Consider the following 25,845-nt stretch of genomic DNA (forward strand, 5'->3'; position numbering starts at 1 on the left):
TGCCTCTTTACAAATTTTATAGAAATTTGGTTGATGTAAGGGGAGAGCCGACATTGAAACCAAATTTTAGTTAAAAAAGAAAAAATTTTTTTGTTAATTTTACTTTTTGAGAAAAACTAAAAATGCAGTTTTATTGCAATGAAATTTTATTGCAGTGAAATCAAAATCTTCAGAGCCGTTTTCTAAAAATTTGCTAAAACTTGAAAATTTTGTATGCTAGTTACACTTTCTAATTGAGATTTAATGTTAAAAAAATTAACATGAAACTTCTTTAAAATAAAATTGAAGCAACGTAAGAAATGTTTTTACTTTTGTCGGACTTCAGCTTTTGTTGCATTTTATCACTCTAATTTTCAACAGTGAGATAGCACGTTGGTAAAGTATTCACCTAGTAACCCAAGAGTAGTAGGTTCGATCCCCAGCGACTGCCCATTTTACTATTTTTTTTTTTAATTGATGCTTTTTTTAAAGTTGAAACAACTTTGATTTAAAGATGTTTTATAACGGTAAACAGAGGCGTACGTTGAGTTGCCGCCACCCCGATGCAAGACTAAATTTTGGGGCCCCTTTGATATAGAAAATAATGGCTGACTACCAATTCATTATACATTACAATTAATATAATTTGTCTCTCTTGTGTCCAAAGTGATTCATGTCAAATATCTTATCTTTTTGCTTCGTTAGTTTTATAATATGTTGCCATCTCTGCATTGTCTCTAGTCGGGGCCCTGGCAGGTTGGGGGCATCGGGGCACCGCCTCGCTTGCCCCAATGGTGTGTACGCCCCTGACGGTAAACCACTTTAATCTAACGATGTTCTACTTTGATTTTAAAATTTTCGTCTTCAACGCAAAATCATTCCGAAAAATAGTTGAATCAACGTGGTTTTCGTTAATTTTAAGTTGTTGTTTCCCTCAGTGTAGAATTCCATAAAAAAATCATCTGTAGGTACCAAATTTGAACAAAACCCATCAAACCTCAAATTTTTTTGCGACACTAAACCAATACTTGTCCTATTACAGCAAGTTAAAATGTATGACGTCATATTTTTGAGATATTTAAATGTAAAAACAAATTTTAGGCGTGTTTTTTCTAATACTCAATAGCTACTCATTTTCAATTTTATTCGCAAAACAATAACAAAAATTACACAAGTAAGTATTATTTGTTTTTATTGTTTTTCGAAAAAAATAAAAATGAGTAGCTACTGCATAACTTACTTAGGTTCGCCTCATTCTCATCCTAAAACAAGATAGGTACCGACAAAAGTTTGTAGGTAAATAGTTGGCTTTCAATCGATCATATTTTATTAGAATGTCAAGAGTGTCAACCCAGGTCATTAAGGTCTTATAATAAAACATGATTTTCCTTATTTTCGATTTTCTTTCTATCCTTTAAGGTCCCTTTCAATTATATATGTACCCATACCTAGCAAAAAAATTTCTTTATTGGTAATTAATATTAGCTATTAGTTTGCTTATCACACTATTTATTATGTGGTAAAACTACAAAACAAAATTGTATACCTACATTTACAATAAAAAATAATAAATTCATAACTTTGGTGGTCCTAGTATTTTTCTTGAATTAAAATCAAGTAATATACAAATATGAGCAAGACACTCAAACATACATATACCTACGAGTACTACTAGACTACGACACAATTTTGAATCTTATTTTCCTATCTTACAGCCCATTTACCTTTCAGAAAATATCAGAATAAAAACCACACACATTCGGTCAGCCATCAAAATGAATTAACGGTGAAGGGCAATTCATACCTACGACTTACAAATATACGAACGAATAGCCAAGTATGTGTCCGATTTGTCCACAAGCCGTGTCCATTGACCCAAATGCATGTGACATATCCCTTGTTATAGAGGCTCTAGTTAAAAAAAAGGATATCAACACCCGGCACTCGCAAAAAGCTTTAAAGGCTATATAAGTTAAAAGGTGTATGTATAAGAGGTAAAGGCTCTTTTTCCACCTTTGTATTATACGAGTATGTATGAATATTCTACATTTTTTATGTTCTCACCAAAATCCAGTCAAGTCAGTTGGATTATGGCAGCGAGCCAGAAATTAATAATAAATTTAACGAATTTATCGAAGGTCCGGCATGGCCGCGGCGGTGGTGGTGGTGGTGGTAATGGTTGTAGTCGTGTTGCGTTCATTCGCATGTGCATAAGAGTATCTATACGGACGGACATTAACTTTTTATCGTCAACGTCAAGTTGTTTTTTTTTTTTTTTTTTGTTAGCAATAAAATAACATCGTTGCTCGATAGACATGCAGTCCGATAGGTTTTTGGAAAAATAAAATTACAAGATGGAATAACACACAAGTGTTCATGTGCATGGGTGTTGCCATTTCAGAGTTATAAATTAAAGATCTAAGGTTTTTCCAATATCAATGCAGGAAGTAAAAAAAAAATCTTGAAAAACCATAAGAACTAAGCTCACAAAATAATTTAATTTTTGTTAATTCAGAACTGATTAGGTCTTAAATTGGTATGTAACTTTGGGGTTCTTTATTTAATCCTTATTAATTCTTTAATAGGTGTTTTTTCCACCACTTGCGCTTTTTATCTACTTAATATGAGCTTAAATCCTTCTTAAAGAAGAATATCAGAAGTTCTATAGAATTCTTTACTACTTCTTTATGTAATTCTATGCTAGATATCGTTTCTTCAATATTATCAATTAACATCTTGAATCTTTTACCAATTAAAAATTTGAACCTAAGGTTGATATCGAACCTTCATTGCAAGTAAAATTGAATCGTGTTAGAAATTAAATATTTTTTTCATTTTATTCCAAACTGCAATTTTGATATTCTGACAACACTGATTGCTATAATGCACGTAGGTATATACTACCAACAAACTAACTGCTTTGGTATACGATTCTACTTCTAATCGATTCGATGGTTTAATAGCAAAGACGACAAACAAGATTCGATTTTGTAATCAACGCACATTCTCGGCTTCAGAGAATTTTATAATCTAAAAGTGTGAGTATGATGGTGTATTAATTCTATATAGCTTTGAAATGATTACGCATTGCATATAAAAATTTATTCTCTGACGGAAATGAACTTGTCATCAAGCTGGATTATTGCCAAAAAATTATTATATCGATACTAAAAGTTTAATAATAAAAGTTGCATGGTAAAACTTTAATGTCATTAAGAAATAAACTTATAAAGGCCTTTATGGTAGGTATTAAAGTTTCGTAATTATTTTCAAGATTACAAACTTTACTTTTGTAATGGTATTTAAGATGATATTTAAGATGCAAACTTGTTCTCTATTGGCTATTAGTTAAGGTACAGTTCGAACATTGAATGAGATCATTACTTTAATTAAAAATTGAATACCTTTTTAAATGAAGAGAGCATTTAACTTGTGACCTTTTTCACTATAAAATGAAAAAAGTTTCTGTAAATTGAAGATATTTTTGTGCAATGTGTTTTATGTTTAGGTAGTGGACGAAAAAGTAACAACTCTTTTATTAAACTACATTCGATTGTATTTCGATTGAATTTCTGAATATGTATTTAGTTTTAAATGAACAGCTTTACTACAATGAAATATCGCTGGCTGAGAATTATAGGGTTGTATGTCAACTCACCTTTGTTTTGAGAAAATCGATCTCAAAGTTTTTTAAGGCTGGTTTTTGGATAAAATAGTTACATAGCAGTAAAGTATTGATGCAATCTTATAAAGGACCCTAAACAAATCCATAAAACCATGAAAAAAACATTAATTTCATCACAAAAAAGGATTCTATGAGCATTTTCGAAAAATGACATAGAACCTTTTTATGAAAAAGTTTGTAAAAAAATTTGAAAAACCTTATAGTTATAAAGAGTTTACATGTAATAAATGGATTTTATATGAAAAAAAGTGACTTCATCGTGAAATAGGCTTTGATTTATTCAAGTTTTGTACAAAACAGTCAAATTCTATTTTAAATAACAGAAAAAAATACCAGAAATCGCGTTGTTGCATTTATAGAAATTTTTATTAGAAATCTTATTAATTTAAGAGAATTGGATTTTAGAGGAGTATAATCTTGATTGTAAGTGCTTTATTTGTCTCCATGTATAACGTAAGTAAATTTGCTTCAAGTTAAAAAAAAAAGTTTTATTCAATGAAACTATAAATAGAAATAAACTAGTATATAATTGTTATGATGAATAACGAAGAGTTCACTTCGGTTAGTAGAGTAAAATCTTGACCTTTGAAAAAAAAAATACTCAACTAAAAATTAGTTAATTTTTTGTTTGATATTTTTTTTTTTTTGGTACTAAGGTGAAAGCTGAATCTCGTTTGCGGTTTCTTTATCCTAGTATATCTTGCCATCGGCTTTAGGTTTGTCCGCAGGTACTTTTTAGGAACTTTTTGAGTTTTGACTTCTTTTGTTTTGAGTTAAGGAATCTAAGTATTTCTTTAACTTTTGGTTTATTAATACGAACTATGAAATTCCCAACCTCGATTATGAAAAAGAAGTTTTCTAAAAATGACTTCCAATTCTTGGCACACGAAAAATATTACTCCAATTTAATTATAATGGAAGAATATCTATGTTAGGTAATCCGAATGAATTATTGCAAAAGTTAAGGTTGGATAGTACATATTTTGGTTTAAAGAGTACAGAACGAGATACAAAAATTCTTTGCTGTTTAGCAAACGTCCTAGAGTGAAATCCGCTAACTTGATAGTTGATAGTCAAAAACGACAAATTATGGAGCAAAATCGTCGTTTTTGACTGTCAATTATTGACTATCAAGTTAGCCGACTCCACCCCTGTTGTTCAATACCAGCGAAACATCAAAAGATCTTTTATTTTTACGTTAGTTAAAAAAAAAGATCATTTCCATAAGATTTCATTTTGAAAAATTTGCGTAAAAAAGTTCTATGTAACTTAAATCATTTTTTTGTTTGAAAAAAATCTGTAAAAGGGTTCTACACTGAAAATAATAAATTTCGTAGAACTACGAAAATAGTTTCATACACTACATTTTCGTTGGCCCAACGAAACTTTCGTTGGCTCAACGAAAATATGTAATTTTTCGTAATATGAAAACCTTCATCAATTAATGAAAACGTTTCATACACTTTTTCTCCCTCTTTAGAGCCAAAAAATCCAATTTAATGAAAAGATTCATCATTTAACGAAACATTTCATACTCATTTAAGGAACAAAAATAAGAATTTGTTCCTTACTTTATCAAAATTTTAATCAAGTAACGAAAATCTTCATCAACTTATGAAAATAAATTATTGGCTTATGAAAATTCTTCATAGACTAATGAATTTTTACATTGGTTTACGAAAAAATACATCAATTAACAAAAATAAAAAGTTTCCTTACAAAAAAAACGTAGACTAACGAGAATATGCATACAGAGTACCCTTTATTTTCGTTTGTTATGTGCATTTGTGGTAGTCGAAGTCACAGTTCGGTACAGTAATATTCAACCCCGAAAGTGCGGAGAGTTAACACGCGTAATAAATAAAACAAATATTGTCTGCTGAAAAAGTTTTCAAATGTATGCTGAAAAAATGGAGAGAATAAATCGGAATTTATTTCGAAAAATTTAAGACTTGGGCCTTGGACGAGTGGATCAACGATGAGATATTGGAAAGTAAGTACCATTCGATTATTATATATACAAAAAATAAATATTTTTGTTTTTTGAAGTATTCTAACATTTTGTTTTGTTTTTCTATTTCTTTTTTCTTTCAGATTCCAAAGATGTCATCCTTATCTACCTTATGGATATGAACTTATTTAAAATTAAAGGACAAATACTGAAAAAAAGTCTAAGACAAAGTATACACTCGAAGAATCCTAAGTGTGATACTTTTCAGCTGGAACACCTTAAAAGCATCCAAAAATAGCTGATTGGCATAGGAGATACAACAAGTGTCTGAAGGAATATGTTTAATTTTTTTTTTTATTTGTTTTTGTGTATTAAATTTAATTTGTTTATTATGTTTATTATGTATTTAATAACCCCTCTCATTTTTTAAAATTAAAAGTTCAAGTTCAAAATAACTATTTTTTTTTTGTTTTTAATGGTACACAATTTTCGATCCGCTCCACTTTTTTTGAGTTTCAGGTTTTTATTCCAAATTTTAGGACAGAAAAATGAACGAAAAATTTCGTAGGCTTACGAAAAAATTCGTAGGATTACGAAAATAAAGTAAGCATAATCTACTAAAAAAATAATTAATGCAACGAAAAGTTTCGTTAGCTAACGAATATTTTTTCGTAATTCAATTAAAATATTCATAAAATTTACGAAAAAATTCGTTAGCTTACGAAAGTTTACGTTAATTGATGAAAAAATTTCGTAAAGTGATGTAAAAATTCATTAATTCTCGTTCAAAAATTTTTATGAAAAATTTCATTAAAATACGACAGTTTTCGTTAATTGATGAAGTTCTTCGTTAACGTATGAAATCCATTTCGTTGAGCCAATTAAATTTTTCATCGGCTGAAAATTAATTAAATTTTCGTTGGCTCAACGAATTTTTTCGTTGTATTTACGTAAGGATTTGGTTCAGTGTATGTTGCAATTTGAATAACATAGAACCTTATTATATTAATACATTTATGTGAAATCATGAAAGTTGTATGTCTTTTTTACCTGTACCTGTTTATTGGAGAATAAAAAATAAAAGGTACAAAAACTATTTAGGTATGAATATTCTACATTTTCCATTCTTTCATCAAAATCCAGTCAAGTCAGTATCAAAGGATACAAAAAAAAAATTAATAATAAATAAAAAATAATTTTCGATTCTTCGAAAAATTTTTTTTTGATAACGGATTAATAATTAATTTTTTGGAAAATCTGTTATACCTAATTATTCTACAAATTACTTGTCATTTCAAGAATAACATTTTTGTCATTTTTTTAATGTTTGAAAATTTTTATTTTTTTAGTTAATCTTTTAACCCACATGTGTCCCATTTTAATCGCTGATTATTTTGTTTTGTTAAATTTGAAATTTGCCTTTAAAATGCAATAATGAATTTTCTTTAAAGTTTTAAAGCTGTTACTTAAACTTAAATGCTTCTGAGAAAAAAACATTCAATTAGTTTTCAAAACGTGATAAAAATACTTTCTATCATTTTTCAGCAATTCGAAACAATCAAAAGTAAAATTATGATTTTCAATATTGAGTTCTCAACGGTTTTTAGAGCCCGATTTGTTTGAAAAATCCAAAATATAACAGTTTTCATGCACCAATATAAAGGATTCCAAACTGATTTTTCTTAAAAACTAATAAAAATCTTTTTTACTTGTTACAAACTAGTAAATTAAAAATCCATACACATGCATCGATTAAAACAAATTGACTCCTTTTGCGTGATGACAGTAATAACAAAGAGACCAACAACTTCTTAATATGTGCTAATTAGAACAATTAGGATAGCTAACTTTGACGTTAAACGTCTTTTATAAGAAAAGTATACAAGAAGCGCACCTTTGTATATAAAAACTCCCAACTTCAAAAAAGACAAATCAGATCGATCCGAAACAAGTTACTGGCTGATGATGATGCTGCTCTGACAGTCCAGGGAGTAATTAAGCAACTTAATGACTTCTCAGAACCAAATCTAGAAATTGCATGTGCCACACTCAATACCTAGGGCGCTAACTTATGTCCAAACACATAAAAAGGTATTTTTCATAGCCACCAACCGATAAGAATACTAAAATCAAGACTTCTCAAGACTCAAGAGTTTCGTCGCTTGTCTAAGATATGTATGTAAGTTGTTGTTTCTCTTCATTTAATGTAGGTATGGTTGGATGCTATACAACTCCAAATGGAGTTGACGTCAATCATTTAACGAATATGTACAAGTTGTTCAACTTCATCATTGTGTCGGTCGTCCTATCCGGTCTCATCAGCCATTCCCACTTCGGATGTAAGACACTTGTTATGGAGTCGTATTCTCGATTAAACACAGCAACACGCAACTTTTCTTGATTCTATATAATACAATAAAACAACAACAAAAACAAAAAAACTAAAAAGTCTAAACTGACATCTCAATGGGATATTCTAGAGAGAAAATAAGTTCCATCAGCTTCTTCTATATATAACCTGCCTTTATAAGCTCGCATATAGGAAAAAGGAACATTTCTGTTACCATTCTTGATGTGAAGAGCTGTTTGCCTCCTTATTTTTTTCGTTGTTGTGCGGCCTCTCTTGTTAAACAGAAGTAAAAATTGTGGTCAAATGCGTGGTATTTCCTTCGGCGAATTGGACATGATAAACAAATAATTCAACAAACACAACAATCATTTGCAGAAACAGAAACGATATCATTAAATGGTGTTTTCAGCTGTCTTATTTAATATTGTTTTAGCGGATAATGGATAGGTTGCTATGTTTAACATCATTCTGTTTCGGAATCTTCTTTAGTAACATGGAGTTGGAATGTTTTGTGTGGGTCGTAAATTTGCATAAAGACATTAAGAAGAAGAAGAAGAAGAAGAAGAAGAAGAAGAAGAAGAAGAAGAAGAAAAAGAAGAAGAAGATGAAGAAGAAGATGAAGAAGAAGATGAAGAAGAAGATGAAGAAGAAGAAGAAAAAGAAGAAGAAGAAGAAGAAGAAGAAGAAGAAGAAGAAGAAGAAGAAGAAGAAGAAGAAGAAGAAGAAGAAGAAGAAGAAGAAGAAGAAGAAGAAGAAGAAGAAGAAGAAGAAGAAGAAGAAGAAGAAGAAGAAGAAGAAGAAGAAGAAGAAGAAGAAGAAGAAGAAGAAGAAGAAGAAGAAGAAGAAGAAGAAGAAGAAGAAGAAGAAGAAGAAGAAGAAGAAGAAGAAGAAGAAGAAGAAGAAGAAGAAGAAGAAGAAGAAGAAGAAGAAGAAGAAGAAGAAGAAGAAGAAGAAGAAGAAGAAGAAACGAAAAAGAAAAAGAAGAAGTTTCAACAACGGTAAAAAAGGGTGCATGATATCCCATTAGCCTTTTGAAAAAAAAATTTCTGGGTAACATTGATAAGATTTTTATTGTGACATATAACACCATTCGAATTCACAACATTTTTTATTAGAAAAATGAAAAACATCTCTTTTTTACAAACATATTGAAAAAATTAAGTCAATTGTGTTTTCAATTTCATTGATTAGTTGATACGTATATTTCACCTCTTATCCCAAATAACAATACAAATTCTACTCTCCTATTTTCAAATGAACAACAATAATGCAATTTGGAAAGAATGAGGTTTTTCTTCCATCTTGCTTCGTCATTCTGCCACTTACTTAAATTTTCTCTCCTGACCATTTCTTTTCTTTACTCTCATTCATAAGATGAAAATAAAAAAAAAAAATAAACTAAAGCACACTTCAACATACAAAAATAGCTACAAAGTTATCCATATGCCATCCCCATCATCGTCATCATCGATGGTAAACTACTGGAGCTTATACCGAACGTAAACGACTGATGATGGTGGTACCTAACCGACATTGATATATTATCGAAAACACTTTTGTTATGCTGTATTTGAAAAGAATTGTTATTTTTTTTTTTTTCTTTTCTAAAGACTTGGAATTTATATCGTGTGTCGGTATTGGTATCGGTATATATTTGAAGTATAAGTGCATTTCATGGGGAAACCGACGAAGTTACGAATACCAGAGTTACGGGCGACAGAGTTACGGCCGTCAGAGTTACGCAAAACCGAAGGTACGAAAAACTAGAGGTACGAATTCTAAAGTTATGTTAAGCTATGAAATGTGATTTTTGGGTTGGCAACAATTGCGAGGAACGATATGGAATTATGGAAACATAAATAAGAGAATATCGTTTCTCATTGGTCAGAACTAAATGAGTAAAGCGAAAATGAGTGTTATTTAATCTTGTAAAATTTTGATTGGATAGGTATAGGTATACATATATGGTTTTGTTTTTGTGAGAAGATCGCAAAAACGTTGAAAAAGAAAAAAAAACATAGGTATACTTATGTAAGTTTGGGGGACATAGTTGAAATTAACTTCTTATTTGTCCAACTAATATTGCACCTATGTATTTTTTATTTCTATTAATTACCTAACATAATTATTCATATTATTCGTATTTTGTAATACCCACTTTGTTATTATTTATATTAAAATAATAAATAATAAAATAACCAAACCACCCCTTTTTTTTACAGACGTTATTTTGGTGTGGTGAACTGATGTGCAATGGTCTTTTATATCATTGAAGTTGCGATCATTCACTGAGCTTTGGTCTAACTGGCTAAATACAATGGTGTAGCTGTGGCTGTAGCTTGTAGTACTATCAAAATTTTATTAAGGGAAACAACAACAAAAGTTGGCGGCAGCTGAGCAAAAAGTTCAGAATTCTTCAACTTGCGCTACAAGCTACAGCCAGAGCTATACCATTTTATTCAGCCAGTAAATTACACTCCCGCCCTCTTTTCTCCTCAGAAGAAATTATTGAATGGGGAACAATTTGCTGACGTTTTTTTTTTTTCATTTCTGTTTTGTTTGTAATATAGAATAGAATAATATGTGACAAAATGTGACGCCACAACCTCCTTAAACGGAGGTCAGGGAACCACTAAAAAAAAAAAAACAAACCAAAGATGAAAATGTTCTATTTCAATCGTTTCTGTTTGGTGGGGGAAACTCCATTCATAATTATGTAAATAATTTGACAATAACTGATAAATAAAAGCAGATACATAACATTATACAAATTCAATGCACAACTATTGAGAAAGAACAATGGTGGTGGTTGGTCAATATTTCCCCAACTCTAAGAATGGATCGCGGATGTAGGAGAAGGAAGGAGCAGTCAAAAAAATAAAAATAAAAATAAAAAATCATTCACATATCCCGGTAACGCCTCCGACGTCTCACCTACATAAAGGGGCCAAGGCATAGAAACCGTCGCATTCGTTGATTTGTCGACGGATTTTATTGACCTTGAAAAACAACATTTTTATAAGAACCAATTCATATATTAGTTGGACTTGATGGTTTCCGTTTGTTTATAGGTCTGTTTTCATGAGACCAAATAATACGCAAACTGAAATTTATACTCAGGATAAACCCCTCTTCAATACTGCATCCAAACTTAGCAGACAGACAACTGTCGGATTTTTCCCCATTGACTGAACTAAATGCAAGTTTAAGAAAAGAATAAGTCAACAAGTCAAAAATTTGTTAGGTTATCTCTTTCATAACAATAATATTGTTAGACAGTGACATCTTAAATGAAAAAAAAAAAATGCATTCTTATTTCCCCACCTAAATAAGTAAAATAAAAAGCGCATTTTTATTTATATTATATAACTCTGTTTCTGTTGTTAGATTGGGACAAACCTAAGCCAAAGATAGATGACATCTTTCTCACACACACTCCCCACCTCCACATGAACTAGACGAAAATAATGTGTCATTAAAATACGGTTGTAGTGTTATGTAAAGTATAACACAAGGTGGAGAGAGAGAAGTAGTCGAGTTGTCCAACAGATAGGTTCATGCTGTGATTGTGTTGCTCCCACTTCCACCTCCCACCAAAAAACAACACTTTATATGGAACATTTTGTTGCTTAAATTTGTTTTATTTTTTAGTTGGCCTCTGACCTCCATCGAAAAAGGTGGTTGTGTTACCTCCTTCTTATATTTTTTTTCCTATAGGTATCTACCTGTCATCCTTATTGCAATTGTCAGGTATTAGACCAGTGCCAATCCGGTTTTCAGAGGCCAAAAGTTGAACAAATTATAAGCAGCATAAGAGTGGTGGGAAAATTTAGGATAAATGGTATATGAAAGGAGAAAAATAAATTGCCCACAAAAAAATTGGGGGAACGGGGGTGGATGGGCGAAAAAGTGGGGTGGGTGTCAAAAATCATGGTTTTTTACGATTTCTGTCAAAACTAGACGTCCTATCGAAAAAAGTCAAATGCAAAAGTTGTAGGTAGTATAAATGTCTACAACTTTTACTCAAACAATTTTTTTCTATCACCTCAAAATTATGGAAAAAAATGCAAAAATACGATTTTTTGATTTTTTATTTTTATCTTTTACAGAAATGGTTGGATTTTAACAAAACTTGGTTAAAAACTACTTTGTTATGTTTTCTATCTATTAAAAATGTTTTTTGAGCAAAAAGTAAATTTTTGGATTTTTGACGAATTTAATTTGAAAAAAATAGCCTATTTTTCAATCAAAAAAGTTACCGAAAAAATTTTAGATTTTTGAAAATTTTGGAATGCAATTAGTTAGCTTAAAACCGTTTTTTAAAGATTGTGCGGAAAAACTATATTTTTGTTTTAGAAAATATTGAGAAAAATTGAAAAAGACAAAAAAACGATTTTTAAGATTGATTTTTCCGTAAATGACAGTAATATTGGCGAGAAATAATTTTCCATAGAAACCAAATTATACTTTTCTAACGGTCATTGACCTTTTTAATTTGAATCAAGCACTAGAATAGCTCTTACGTGCAAAGTTTTTGAGATATTGAATTTTGAACGTCCAAAACACTATTTTTCTGATTTTTGGCATGGTAATATGTCAAAAACGTGACTTGATAGAATTTTTCTGACTTCGGATTCAAGCTCAGCGCACAAAAAACCATTAGAAATATATATTTTGATTTCTACAAAAAAAACTTTTTGACTAGTGAATTCAAACAAGACATTCGATTTTGTCTTCCCTATTCGAATTCACTGATCAAAAAGTTTTTTTTTATAGAAATCAAAGTATATTTTTCTAATGGTTTTTTGTGCGCTGAGCTCGAATCCGAAGTCAGAAAAATTCTATCACATCACGTTTTTGAGATATTACCATGCAAAACATCACAAAAATAGTGTTTTGGACGTTCAAAATTCAATATCTCAAAAACTTTTCACGTTAGAGCTATTCTAGTGCTTGATTCAAATTTAAAAGGTCAATGACCATTAGAAAAGTATTATTTTGTTTCTATGGAAAATTATTTCTCGCCAATATTACTGTCATTTACGGAAAAATCGATCTTAAAAATCGTTTTTTTGTTTTTTTCAATTTTTCTCAATATTTTCTAAAACAAAAGTATAGTTTTTCCAAACAATCTTAAATAATAGGTTTTAATCTAAATAATTTCACTTCAAACTTTTCAAAAATCTAAAATTTTTTCGGTAACTTTTTTGATTGAAAAATAGGCTATTTTTTTCAAATTAAATTCGTCAAAAATCCAAAAATTTACTTTTTGCTCAAAAAACATTTTTAATAGATAGAAAACATAACAAAGTAGTTTTTAACCAAGTTTTGTTAAAATCCAACCATTTCTGTAAAAGATAAAAATAAAAAATCAAAAAATCGTATTTTTGCATTTTTTTCCATAATTTTGAGGTGATAGAAAAAAATTGTTTGAGTAAAAGTTGTAGACATTTATACTACCTACAACTTTTGCATTTGACTTTTTTCGATAGGACGTCTAGTTTTGACAGAAATCGTAAAAAACCATGATTTTTGACACCCACCCCACTTTTTCGCCCATCCACCCCCTTTCCCCCAATTTTTTTGTGGGCAATTTATTTTTCTCCTTTCATATACCATTTATCCTAAATTTTCCCACCACTCTTATGCTGCTTATAATTTGTTCAACTTTTGGCCTCTGAAAACCGGATTGGCACTGGTCTAATACCTGACAATTGCAATAAGGATGACAGGTAGATACCTATAGGAAAAAAAATATAAGAAGGAGGTAACACAACCACCTTTTTCGATGGAGGTCAGAGGCCAACTAAAAAATAAAACAAATTTAAGCAACAAAATGTTCCATATAAAGTGTTGTTTTTTGGTGGGAGGTGGAAGTGGGAGCAACACAATCACAGCATGAACCTATCTGTTGGACAACTCGACTACTTCTCTCTCTCCACCTTGTGTTATACTTTACATAACACTACAACCGTATTTTAATGACACATTATTTTCGTCTAGTTCATGTGGAGGTGGGGAGTGTGTGTGAGAAAGATGTCATCTATCTTTGGCTTAGGTTTGTCCCAATCTAACAACAGAAACAGAGTTATATAATATAAATAAAAATGCGCTTTTTATTTTACTTATTTAGGTGGGGAAATAAGAATGCATTTTTTTTTTTTTCATTTAAGATGTCACTGTCTAACAATATTATTGTTATGAAAGAGATAACCTAACAAATTTTTGACTTGTTGACTTATTCTTTTCTTAAACTTGCATTTAGTTCAGTCAATGGGGAAAAATCCGACAGTTGTCTGTCTGCTAAGTTTGGATGCAGTATTGAAGAGGGGTTTATCCTGAGTATAAATTTCAGTTTGCGTATTATTTGGTCTCATGAAAACAGACCTATAAACAAACGGAAACCATCAAGTCCAACTAATATATGAATTGGTTCTTATAAAAATGTTGTTTTTCAAGGTCAATAAAATCCGTCGACAAATCAACGAATGCGACGGTTTCTATGCCTTGGCCCCTTTATGTAGGTGAGACGTCGGAGGCGTTACCGGGATATGTGAATGATTTTTTATTTTTATTTTTATTTTTTTGACTGCTCCTTCCTTCTCCTACATCCGCGATCCATTCTTAGAGTTGGGGAAATATTGACCAACCACCACCATTGTTCTTTCTCAATAGTTGTGCATTGAATTTGTATAATGTTATGTATCTGCTTTTATTTATCAGTTATTGTCAAATTATTTACATAATTATGAATGGAGTTTCCCCCACCAAACAGAAACGATTGAAATAGAACATTTTCATCTTTGGTTTGTTTTTTTTTTTTAGTGGTTCCCTGACCTCCGTTTAAGGAGGTTGTGGCGTCACATTTTGTCACATATTATTCTATTCTATATTACAAACAAAACAGAAATGAAAAAAAAAAACGTCAGCAAATTGTTCCCCATTCAATAATTTCTTCTGAGGAGAAAAGAGGGCGGGAGTGTAATTTACTGGCTGAATAAAATGGTATAGCTCTGGCTGTAGCTTGTAGCGCAAGTTGAAGAATTCTGAACTTTTTGCTCAGCTGCCGCCAACTTTTGTTGTTGTTTCCCTTAATAAAATTTTGATAGTACTACAAGCTACAGCCACAGCTACACCATTGTATTTAGCCAGTTAGACCAAAGCTCAGTGAATGATCGCAACTTCAATGATATAAAAGACCATTGCACATCAGTTCACCACACCAAAATAACGTCTGTAAAAAAAAGGGGTGGTTTGGTTATTTTATTATTTATTATTTTAATATAAATAATAACAAAGTGGGTATTACAAAATACGAATAATATGAATAATTATGTTAGGTAATTAATAGAAATAAAAAATACATAGGTGCAATATTAGTTGGACAAATAAGAAGTTAATTTCAACTATGTCCCCCAAACTTACATAAGTATACCTATGTTTTTTTTTCTTTTTCAACGTTTTTGCGATCTTCTCACAAAAACAAAACCATATATGTATACCTATACCTATCCAATCAAAATTTTACAAGATTAAATAACACTCATTTTCGCTTTACTCATTTAGTTCTGACCAATGAGAAACGATATTCTCTTATTTATGTTTCCATAATTCCATATCGTTCCTCGCAATTGTTGCCAACCCAAAAATCACATTTCATAGCTTAACATAACTTTAGAATTCGTACCTCTAGTTTTTCGTACCTTCGGTTTTGCGTAACTCTGACGGCCGTAACTCTGTCGCCCGTAACTCTGTTATTCGTAACTCCGTTACCATTTCCATTTCATGGTATGGTTGGTATTTTCAAGAATTAACTCAAATGTTGATTTTAATTTTCGTAGAGAGATAAGAGAATAATCCTTCTTCACCTTCTAGATAAGAATCTTGAAAGGAGAATTCTTAAGATTTTTGTTTAATATAAATTAAAATTGGATGGTCACGCGAGAAATGTGTATTGATTTTAATGGAATTTAAGGTGTATCGGTTTTTTTTTTCTCTTTTGTTAGTTCTTTTTAGGTTTTGTTATTTTTCTTAATTGCATTGCCACATGAACAAAATTTGTTGATTTAATGTAGGTATGCAATCATTTTCTCCTTTGTATGGAAACAGTCTGATCTATTTGATAAATAGTTATTTATCCATTAAACCACCTTAAATAGTTATTAAGGCTCATCGGTTAAGGAATTTAGGTTAAAAAATTTTTGATATTGAAGATTAAATTCAAAATATTAATAACATGCATAACTTCATCAAAAATCTATAGCAGTAATAGCCACATTGATGGATGAACTTTAACTAACTTACCGATTTTTTTGAAATTTTGACACATTTTTCTTTTAGTATTGGTGAAAAGAAAGATTCGAATAAGTGGATAAATTTAAAATCTTGTTTGAAAAGATATGATACGAGTTCCTGTTCCTTACAATATTGAGTTTGATATTACAGTCTTTAATTCGCATTACAGTCTTATGTTTCCAAAAATGTGTTGATAAGGTTCTGTTTGTTATTAAGTCTTTTGTCTAGTGGATTACTGAAATTCCCGGTAATGAGATGATAGTAATTATTTTCGACAACTTTACTATTCCAGAGTAAACAACGAAAACCCACTTTTCAAATTTTGATGAATTTTCTAAAAGAATCATGTGTATTATATATATGTTTTTCTCCGTAGAAAATCATCTCTATGAAACTTATGGTTTCGAAGATATTGCTTTCAAATATCGTGTTTTTTTTCGAAATCCATTATTTTTTTCAATATCTACTACTTTTAGTACAGATACACCGCAAATACACCATTTTGAATCAATAATCTCGGTCCCAACTAGGACAAAAATTACATTTCAAATCCTCTAAAAAAGCTCACAAGATTCATTTGAGAATGTTTTAATTTATTTCTTGTCAATAACAACACTGGCTAACAGCCAAAATGGATACTTAATACCAACATTTTTTTCTAACGTACTTTGACCTAAGGACTCGGAAATCACATTTTTCTTTCAGTTAGTTTTTTTTTTGTCAAAATTTTTTTTTAAAAATAGATTTAAAAAAAAATGCTTTTATTCGTAGTACTTACACATCTGAAGTGACCCAGAAAAATTATTCAAGTGTTTTTTGCTAATTTATTCAGCCGGTTCTTTTGTTCATTGGTCAAAAAATAACCCGAATAAAGTATCCTTGGGACAACAACGACAAAAAAACTTTAAAAAACATTTCTCAAAAACGTAACCATAAACATTTTTTTAGATACATATGTAAGATTTTTTAGTTCTCTGGGTTTTACATAAATGAAAAATATAACGGTATTTGGTTTCCAAAAATTTGTTTTTTTTGTGAACTAGTGTAATAGGTCCGTTTGGGCTCCCCACAACAAATAACACATAAATGCTCAAATAATGTTTGCGTACGAAACAAATGTATATTTTACGTCAAAAAAATGCTGATAATTTTTGACTTTGAGGCAAATTTTATTAATTTATTCTTATGAAGAAAACAATTATCAACAAAAAAGTCGCTCACAAGTTTGACGGAAAGCCGATTAATTGTATGATACTTGAGAAAACCTGCAACAGGTGCAATATTAAAAAAAATAGGTTGTTTTGCAATCAGACTCAAAATTTGTTCTTTAATTTAAAACATTTCGTTTTAGCCAATACCAACGGTGACGCAATATTTTTATATTAAAGTTTGATAATATTGTCGAATATGATTAAAACTTTGTTTACATTTACCAAGCCTAGCTGCCTGAGTTATTGCTGCCAGCAACTGATGATCGCATTGGAAACATAAAAGAATTTAAAAAATATTTCTTGTCTTTTTTCCAACTAACGTAGGAACCTACTATTTTCAAAAAAAAAAAAAAAAAATACCTAAATGAGTAATTTTGAGTAATTGCATGATTTAGCTCTTTTTCGTGTTTTATATGGAAAAACCACATAATATTTTTGAAAAATATTAAAATGGACTGTTTTTTTAAGTTCCGTAACTTTGGACTTAAAAATACTATGATCTTCAAAAAAAAAAAAATATAGGTACCGAACTATTAGAAAATCTAAAACTTTTTCGATGACAAAAAGTAGTGTAACTATCTCAGAGAATGAGAAAAATATCAAAAACTAAAAATTATAAAAAAAATTAAATGACAACCTCAAAATTGATGTTCGCACAGAAAAAGGGGTACAAATATTTCCTACGGCTTTGATGAAACAACTTTTTTAGTTAAACTAATAGTTTCGGAGATAAAGAACACATCGCGTTTTTCAAAATGGCGGAATTCTCTACGAGGCAGGCGCCCCAAAAACTAGGTCTTTAAGTTTTCTAACACCCTTCTTTTAGATCTAACAAAATCAGCCTTCCTATAATAAAAGCTACATAAATATCGAACTTGTAGTAATATGTTTCAAAAAATTTTCAAAAAATGCAATATGGCTTCCAAAAAACCACTTTTATTGTAATGGCCCATATTAACAAGAAAATCACATTTTCCGTACTAATTCGGTGATTGTTTTTTTCTTGAGAAATTTTGCTAAGCAACTTTTCAGATTCATGTTCAGCAACCCTAAAAACACAAATGCTTAAATCGAATGAATCAAAAATTCATAGATACTCTACCTGGTATAACCAAAAGAATTTAAAGTTCTTCTTAGAAAGTAAGAAATCTATTATACATGTCAGTTACCGGTTAAATTGAAGAAATTACGCTGGTTAGTGAAGATTAAATTCATTCAATTTTCAGTGGTTTTTCAACAATAACAACAAAGCTCGACGATAACTTGTAAATCTCTAATTCATAGCTAGCTCTTTATTATTCCCATTTCCGTTTATATTCACTCTTGACTGCTATTTGACTTGTTCCACCTTATTCAATTTATTTAACATTCTTCATCATCTTCACAGACATTTTATGTCATCTCAAGGATTTGCAGTTGAATTTTTGTTTACAATACGTTTTGTGTCCTTTGTTTTGTTTGATGTTCAGCTTAGAGTGTGTTTGTTTTCTGTTTGCCTTTTAAATGTTTTTTTTTTTTTGTTTATTTTCTTGAGGGATGATTCACTTGTTGAAAAATAAAATTAAAATTCTTTGTTTGTTTGTTTGTTTGATAACAATAAAGTTGATGTCTAATAGATTTTATCATTTTTCTTTTATTTTTAGATGCGCCTGAGAAAATCTGCAAAAATGACAAAATCAACGACAACGATAGCCGCCGCCATGCCGTTGTTGGTCATCGTCCTCATCGCCATTCAGTTGCACAACCCTGTTATGGGTCAATCGAATTACGCTTCTCATGCCAACAATGTTGAATATCAAGGCGAAGGACTGCCAGAGGAAGCGACTCTCGATGGAAAGGTATGTACCTATATGAAACAGAGATATCAAATCTTTTCCAATAACTAAAATAAAGTGCTTTTGAAAATGTGAGGTGCACGTTGCGCGCCATGAACATCAAGTGCAGTGCTTTGGTTCGTTTGTAGTTGAACATCAAAGCATAAAATTCTTTGAAAAGGCATAAAATTTTGCCCCAGGGTGCGCCCATACTCATTAAAATTTTCCAACAACTTTAAGGTAGACGAACATTCATGCAGGAGCGTAGACTTTAGGGGGTCTCATGGTTAAAAAATGTGTTAAAAATTGACAATAATCTGTAGTAAAATTTGGAACCGAAAAATTAAATGAATAAAGAAATGAATCATAAGAATATTTTAGGAACTTAAGACACTGAATTTTTCTTAAGGCTTGAATATATTAAAATTATAATTTTAAACTTTTGGCATATATTTTACTATAACAAAACGAACTTTAATTCTAAAATGTTATAAAAGCATTTATTGGTAAAAAAAATAATGTTGTCATTTTACGTTGAATCAAAAACACCCAGAGGGCTAACGTTCTTAAACTTTGTAATATCATTCGCCCCCTCAGAGTGTAAAACTTTGATACGTCCCTGTAAGAATAAAGATGGCTCAAACTCACATATTGTGTTTCACTTTAAGTTTATATTTTATTTTTCATTTTTTTTTTTTTGCATTTGAATGATTGCGTGGTCATAAAAAAGGACGAGTTTCTTCACCCTTTTTTTGCTTGATGGTAGGTTTGGTGATAAAGAATTGTTAGAGTTGAAGATGTTTTTTCGTTATGTGGTCATAACACGTTATGAAAGAATTTTTTTTTTTTTTGCTTGTTGATTTTTATTGATACTTTATTTTTGAAGTGAAAACTTCTTTAGTATCGTAGTGATTTGAAACAAGATGAAACGAAAACGCGACACGACTTCAACTTGTTATAACTTATTTGTTTTAATAGATAGATGAATGAAATTTGTACTGTAGACAGGTAATTAAATAAATTATAATTGTACAAAATTTGAATTAATTTTATATTTAAAATTCGGAGATAACGGTAAAAAGATGTTCTTTTCCAACACACGTTATATCTTTTGATCTAGTGCACAAACAAATTTTGATTTAACTTTACTACGCATGCTGATAACATAACCTTTTATTTGATATATCACACATAACGTTACGTGCTCTACAAGTTACACAATCTTAAATTGAAAAAAAATTAAAAATACCTCAAAACACCTGTGGAGATCTGTTGCCGATGACCAGCTACCAGTGTAGGAAGTACCGTAATCTCGGTCTGCAAATTCGACATGGTTGACTTTAAAAAATTCTAACTTCTCTTGTAAACATCTTTGAAATAAGATTTATGCATCATTATACAAGGTGAAACAATAAGCTTTCACATGGTATAAAATTTTGTATAGGTTGTCAAACAAAAAAATTGATTTAATACCATGAGAACATAAAAATAAATGTTTTTTTTTGCTTTTTGGATGAAATTTCATCGAGTTTAAAAAATTCTAGCTCTTTTTGTAGATGTCTCGTAGACCTGATCGATATATATATTTTGACAATAAGCTTTCAGATTGTGTAAAAATTTGTATAGGTTGTTAGGGAAAAAAATTGATTTTTTTGATGGAAATTGATCGAGTTCAAAAAATTCTAGCTCTTTTTGTAGATGTCTTATAGACCTGATCGATATATAAGCTCTTACAATAAGCTTTCAGATGGTATAACATTTTTTATAGTTTGTTAGGGAAAAAATGCATTTAATAGCGTGAGAAGATAAAATTACGTGTTTTTTTCCCTTTTTTTTTGATGAAAATGATTGTTTTCAATAAATTATTTTTATACTTTTTGCGCATTGTAAAAATTTTAGAATGGCTTTATTCTTTAGGAAAATTTTGTAAGATTTTTAATGGTTTTAATTTTTTTTTTTTTTCAAAAAAAATGATTTTTTAAGGTTTCACTTCTACCACGTGTGAATGCACACATGATTTTTTTCTTTTTTACTCTCTTTCAACATACTCGTACGTATTTGTATTTTTTTTTTTTTTTTTTTTGATATATTTCATCTTTCAGCGGCATGAATAATGTTTTGTGATTTCGAATTTCTTGAGGGGTTATATCGTAAATTATTTGTTTTTTTTTTTATTTTTTATTTGGTTACAAAAATTTAAAGAGCAAAATTATGATTGTAAAAATATATGAATTTGGTTTTAAATTAAGTCAGATTTTAATTAATTTTTAAAATTAGTAGTTAAATAAACTGGAAAATAAGTATTTATAAAAGTCAGATTTTTAATACCTAGTTTGAACAAAAATTATAAATGAAGTGATCCTTAAAATTTATATTTAAGGAGGACAGAATAGCCATGGTAAAGTTTTCAAATTTGATAACACAGCCACAGAAAAAAAAGTTCTGACCTGTTGTAGGTGCGACTATGTTAATCATATGTTTTTTGAGTCGCTGAAAACGAATACGAAGTCAATTTTGCTATATCACATCAGGTTTTTGAGATAACCTCAAAAAAGATGTTCGTTTCAGGATGTCTGTTAACAATTTGTATGATAATCTAAAAAACCTGACGATATAGAGTGAAACGGACTACGGATTCGGTTTCAGCAACCAAAAAAAGATACTCACTCGCAAGTCAAAACTTTTTTTTCTGCGTGCAAAAAAAATACCCTGTGACAGCCAAGTATCAACTTCCGTTTTTTAGTAAAGGTTGAACAAAAGACAAATTGATTTTATTTTATTACTTTTTCTACAAAATAATATACCGATTTACAAATAGAAATTGAATCTTTATTTTCTCATTTTGCACAAATCTACCATTTTTTACTCAACTCTTTAGTATCCGGGAAGAGAGATATTAAAACTAAGCAAAATTTTCAAAACAAAAATCAATTAGCTATTAATTTATTTTATAAATCGATTTTTTGTAAACGTGAGGATGATTTTTTCTATTTGTTTTTTTTTTTTTTATACATGTACGTTAGGGTTTGTCAAAATGCTAAACTATGAAATTTTCAAATGTAATAGCTTTTAAAAGGTGTCATTGCTTATCAAAATTAAATCTTGCGTTTACATTTTTCATTTGAATTGATATCTTTGGCTCGCTCAAAATATAGGAAGAAATCGAAGAAATTTGGATTTTTAAAGACTTTTGAAAAATATTTTTAAAAGCGCCGTTTGGATACAAAAAAAAAATGTATTAAATATATTTTTAGGCTTTCACGTGAAAGTTAATTCCAAGAAAAAACTTTTAAGCTTATATTTGTTGGCTTATTAAAGAAGCTGCGAAATAATGAGTGTAGGAAAAAAATCATTTTTTTCATATAAAATCGTTTTTTTTTTTTTCTTAACAACTTCAACCGATTTGAGCGAGCCAAAGACGAACGATATTATAATTATTTTTTACATATTCTTAAACCTTAGACATTAATACAACTTTTGACCACTATTACATTGCAAAATTAGAGTATACTTTTATTCCGCCATACAAAAGTGACACATCCTAATGTACGTGCCAGGGTTGTAACAAATAATTTTTTTTAATACAATTGTTTTCCATTACAAATTTAAAAAATATTTATTGCAAAAAAAAAAAATTGCATTGAAAAAATAATATTTGTTGCAACTGAAAAATATTTGCATTAAAAAAAAAATATTTATTGCAACTAAAATATTTTTCATAAAAAGAATATTATTGCAAAGCAAAAATATTTGCATTGATAAAAAAAATTTTATTGCAAATAAAAATATTTTGCATTAAAAAAATTTATTGCAAATACAAAATTTTCTGCAGTGAAAAAAAAAATTAAATGACTATTGTCAAAATTGTAAGAAATTCGTCGAATAATAAAAAAAAAATATTTGATGCACACATTTTGCATTGAATTTTTCTTTTAATGTAGAAAATTTTTACTTACAATAATTTTTTTTAATGCAAAATATTTTCATTTGCATTACCTAAAAATTCTACTATCTATGCAAATATTTTTCGAACTGTCATAACATTTTTTTTAATGCAAAATATTTGTAGTTGCAATAAATTTTTTTTAATGCAAATATTTTTCAGCAGTTGCAATACAATTATTTTTTAATGCAATTTTTTTCAGTTTCAATAAATATTTTTATTTAATAGATTTATTTTCTATTTTCAAATACATTTTTTTTTTAATTGATATTGAAAAAATAAAACTGTTTTCTTTTTTTTAACTTTTTTTTGGTGTCGATTTATATCTTCTTTTTAACCGGGCATCATTTTTTTAATTTTTTGAAAGTTTTAATCTAAAAAAATATTATTAAAAGAAATGGCTATAATAGTTTTTAATTTTTTCTGTCTTAAAATTCTCTCTTATACAAGAAATTAAATGGCATACCAAATTGATTTTTAAAGATGTTTTTTTTTTTTAATCAAATTTTATGCTAGGTATCATCTGTTAAAACCTACTGATTTTTTGATTTAATTTAAAGCAATTTTTTTTTATTGGAAAATTTGTCATTTTTTTCAATACTTTTAATCGAAAAATTATTGTTTTGTTTAAAAAATTTGTTTCGATTTTGCGTTTTTTTTTTAACCAGTCCTCTTTTATCCTATCGATTTTCCGTTATTGAAAACATTAATCCTTAATTTTGACATTACTCATTTCCTGCTACAATAATTTTTTTTTTTATTTTTTTGCACTGCATTAGTGTAAAGCAAAATAAATAACTTTACTGCAAGAAGTAACGTTAATTTTTTATATTTTCCGAATTCTGTTCAAAATCAAACATATTTAACTTTCCAAATTATTCCTTAGCTACCTACTTACCTATTAAACTTTTTAATTAAAAATAGTTTTGTTTGTCCATAAACCGAAGAATTCATTTATTTTAAAAGTAGTTCCTGAATTTACAATACAAAATTAAGAAAAAAAATCCATTACAAAAAATTATAATTAATAAAAGCTCTTAATGGAAAAAATATAAGGAATGTCAAGAATTTAAGGTAAATATCTATTATAATAGAGGTATCTCCTTACTAGCTATGAGGGGACAAATAAATTCAAGTTTCTGTAATCCGATGATGATTTGAATTCCGGGTAAAACGGGATAAAAATGGAAATGAAATGAATTTGAATTAAAAATATCATCCATCATGCGGATGTATAAAAGAGAGCATGGAAAATCTATGAAAATAAAAATCGAGAAAAGCACGTGCAAAAGGTTTTTCCTATGAATTTCATTCAACGAAAAAAAAAAAAAAAAAAATACACCTGTGAAAATATTTTATTTATATTTACCTATCCTATATGGCATATATACAAATATGCATTATTCAACGTTCAAGGATGAATTTTATCGATTCTATATTTGGTTTCAAATCGTTTTTTAATAACAAATCCTTTTTTTTTTTTTTTTTCAAAATAAGAAATTTTATAGCTATACAAAATATTTATTTAAAATTGTAAACAAAGAATACTAACAAAAGAGCCGTCATAAGCCATTTCATGGCTCCCAAATGGGATGATTATAAAAAATTATCATCTATTCAGGATTTTTGTTCTCTTTGTATGCAAATTAGTAGCTTGTACCAACAAGTTATCTTCTGGCTCATTATACAGTGCTGTGAAGAATTTTTTTCTCGCAAGATTATATTCATTCAAGAGTTTTGAAAGCTAGGAGCTTTGATGCCAATCCGTGGGCTGGGCATGTACGTTTCCTCATAACTTCTAAACTACTAATCATTATTTTACAAATGAAGAATTTTTTAAAGCGGCTTGGTTGTCTCCTGGTTATAGGCCATAAAACGATTTCTAGTATGGCGCCCTCTAGAAGCAAACGTCCTGACGTAAAATGGTTTTAGTTTTTGAAAGTGCATATTTTTTTTTGTGTTCAAACTATGATGGGGTGATAATTTGAAAAAGCATTTGGAGATCCGTTATAGGTACATCAAAATCATACCATCTTGTTTAAAGCTTTTGGTACTAGATGGCGTTACACTATCAAAATATAGCCTATAATTATCGGACAAGCAAGACGCTTCCAACGATACCCATTTTGAAGAAATTATATTAAGTAGTTTAAAAGTTATGATGATACAAACATACAATTTATTTAAAAAAAATATATATTTTGAAAGTAAGGTATTTAACTTTTCCGTATTTTAGAAAAATTTTTATATTCTTTTTTTTTTTTCACTGCACTGTTGACTCACAATAGACTCTTTTCCGACAAAGCTCCATCCATCCATCTATCAGAAATACGGAAAGTGTTTGAGTGGCGTGAAAAGACAAAACATCAGCAAACGTATACAACCTCAAAATCATAATGATTTCTATTGTTTCCCACAATGAATTTGTTAAATAAAGATGATGATGAGAGGCAAGAGGGTTTTCAAGCGCCTTCATATACAACAACGCATTTGTTATGATGAAGTTGAGTTACGTTCAGTGAACGTGTGGGTGGTAAAGGCAGAGATTAAAGAATTATTATAGAATTTGCATTGAAATTTTATATAAAAATGTAAGGTTTTGTCTGCACAAATACTT

The 25,845-nt window shown here is 29.3% G+C and overlaps 1 protein-coding gene across 1 annotated transcript in view; it reads left to right on the plus strand.

The window, feature by feature from the left end:
* Positions 1-25,845, plus strand: part of LOC129912446 (uncharacterized) — a 99,432-nt gene that overhangs the window by 64,068 nt on the left and 9,519 nt on the right. The window contains exon 3 of the mRNA XM_055990672.1: positions 19,115-19,309. Within this exon, the coding sequence (XP_055846647.1) occupies positions 19,115-19,309 (195 nt within the window). The remainder of the gene's footprint in view (positions 1-19,114; positions 19,310-25,845) is intronic.

Source organism: Episyrphus balteatus, chromosome 2, assembly GCF_945859705.1.
Source record: "Episyrphus balteatus chromosome 2, idEpiBalt1.1, whole genome shotgun sequence".
Taxonomy (NCBI): domain Eukaryota; kingdom Metazoa; phylum Arthropoda; class Insecta; order Diptera; family Syrphidae; genus Episyrphus; species Episyrphus balteatus.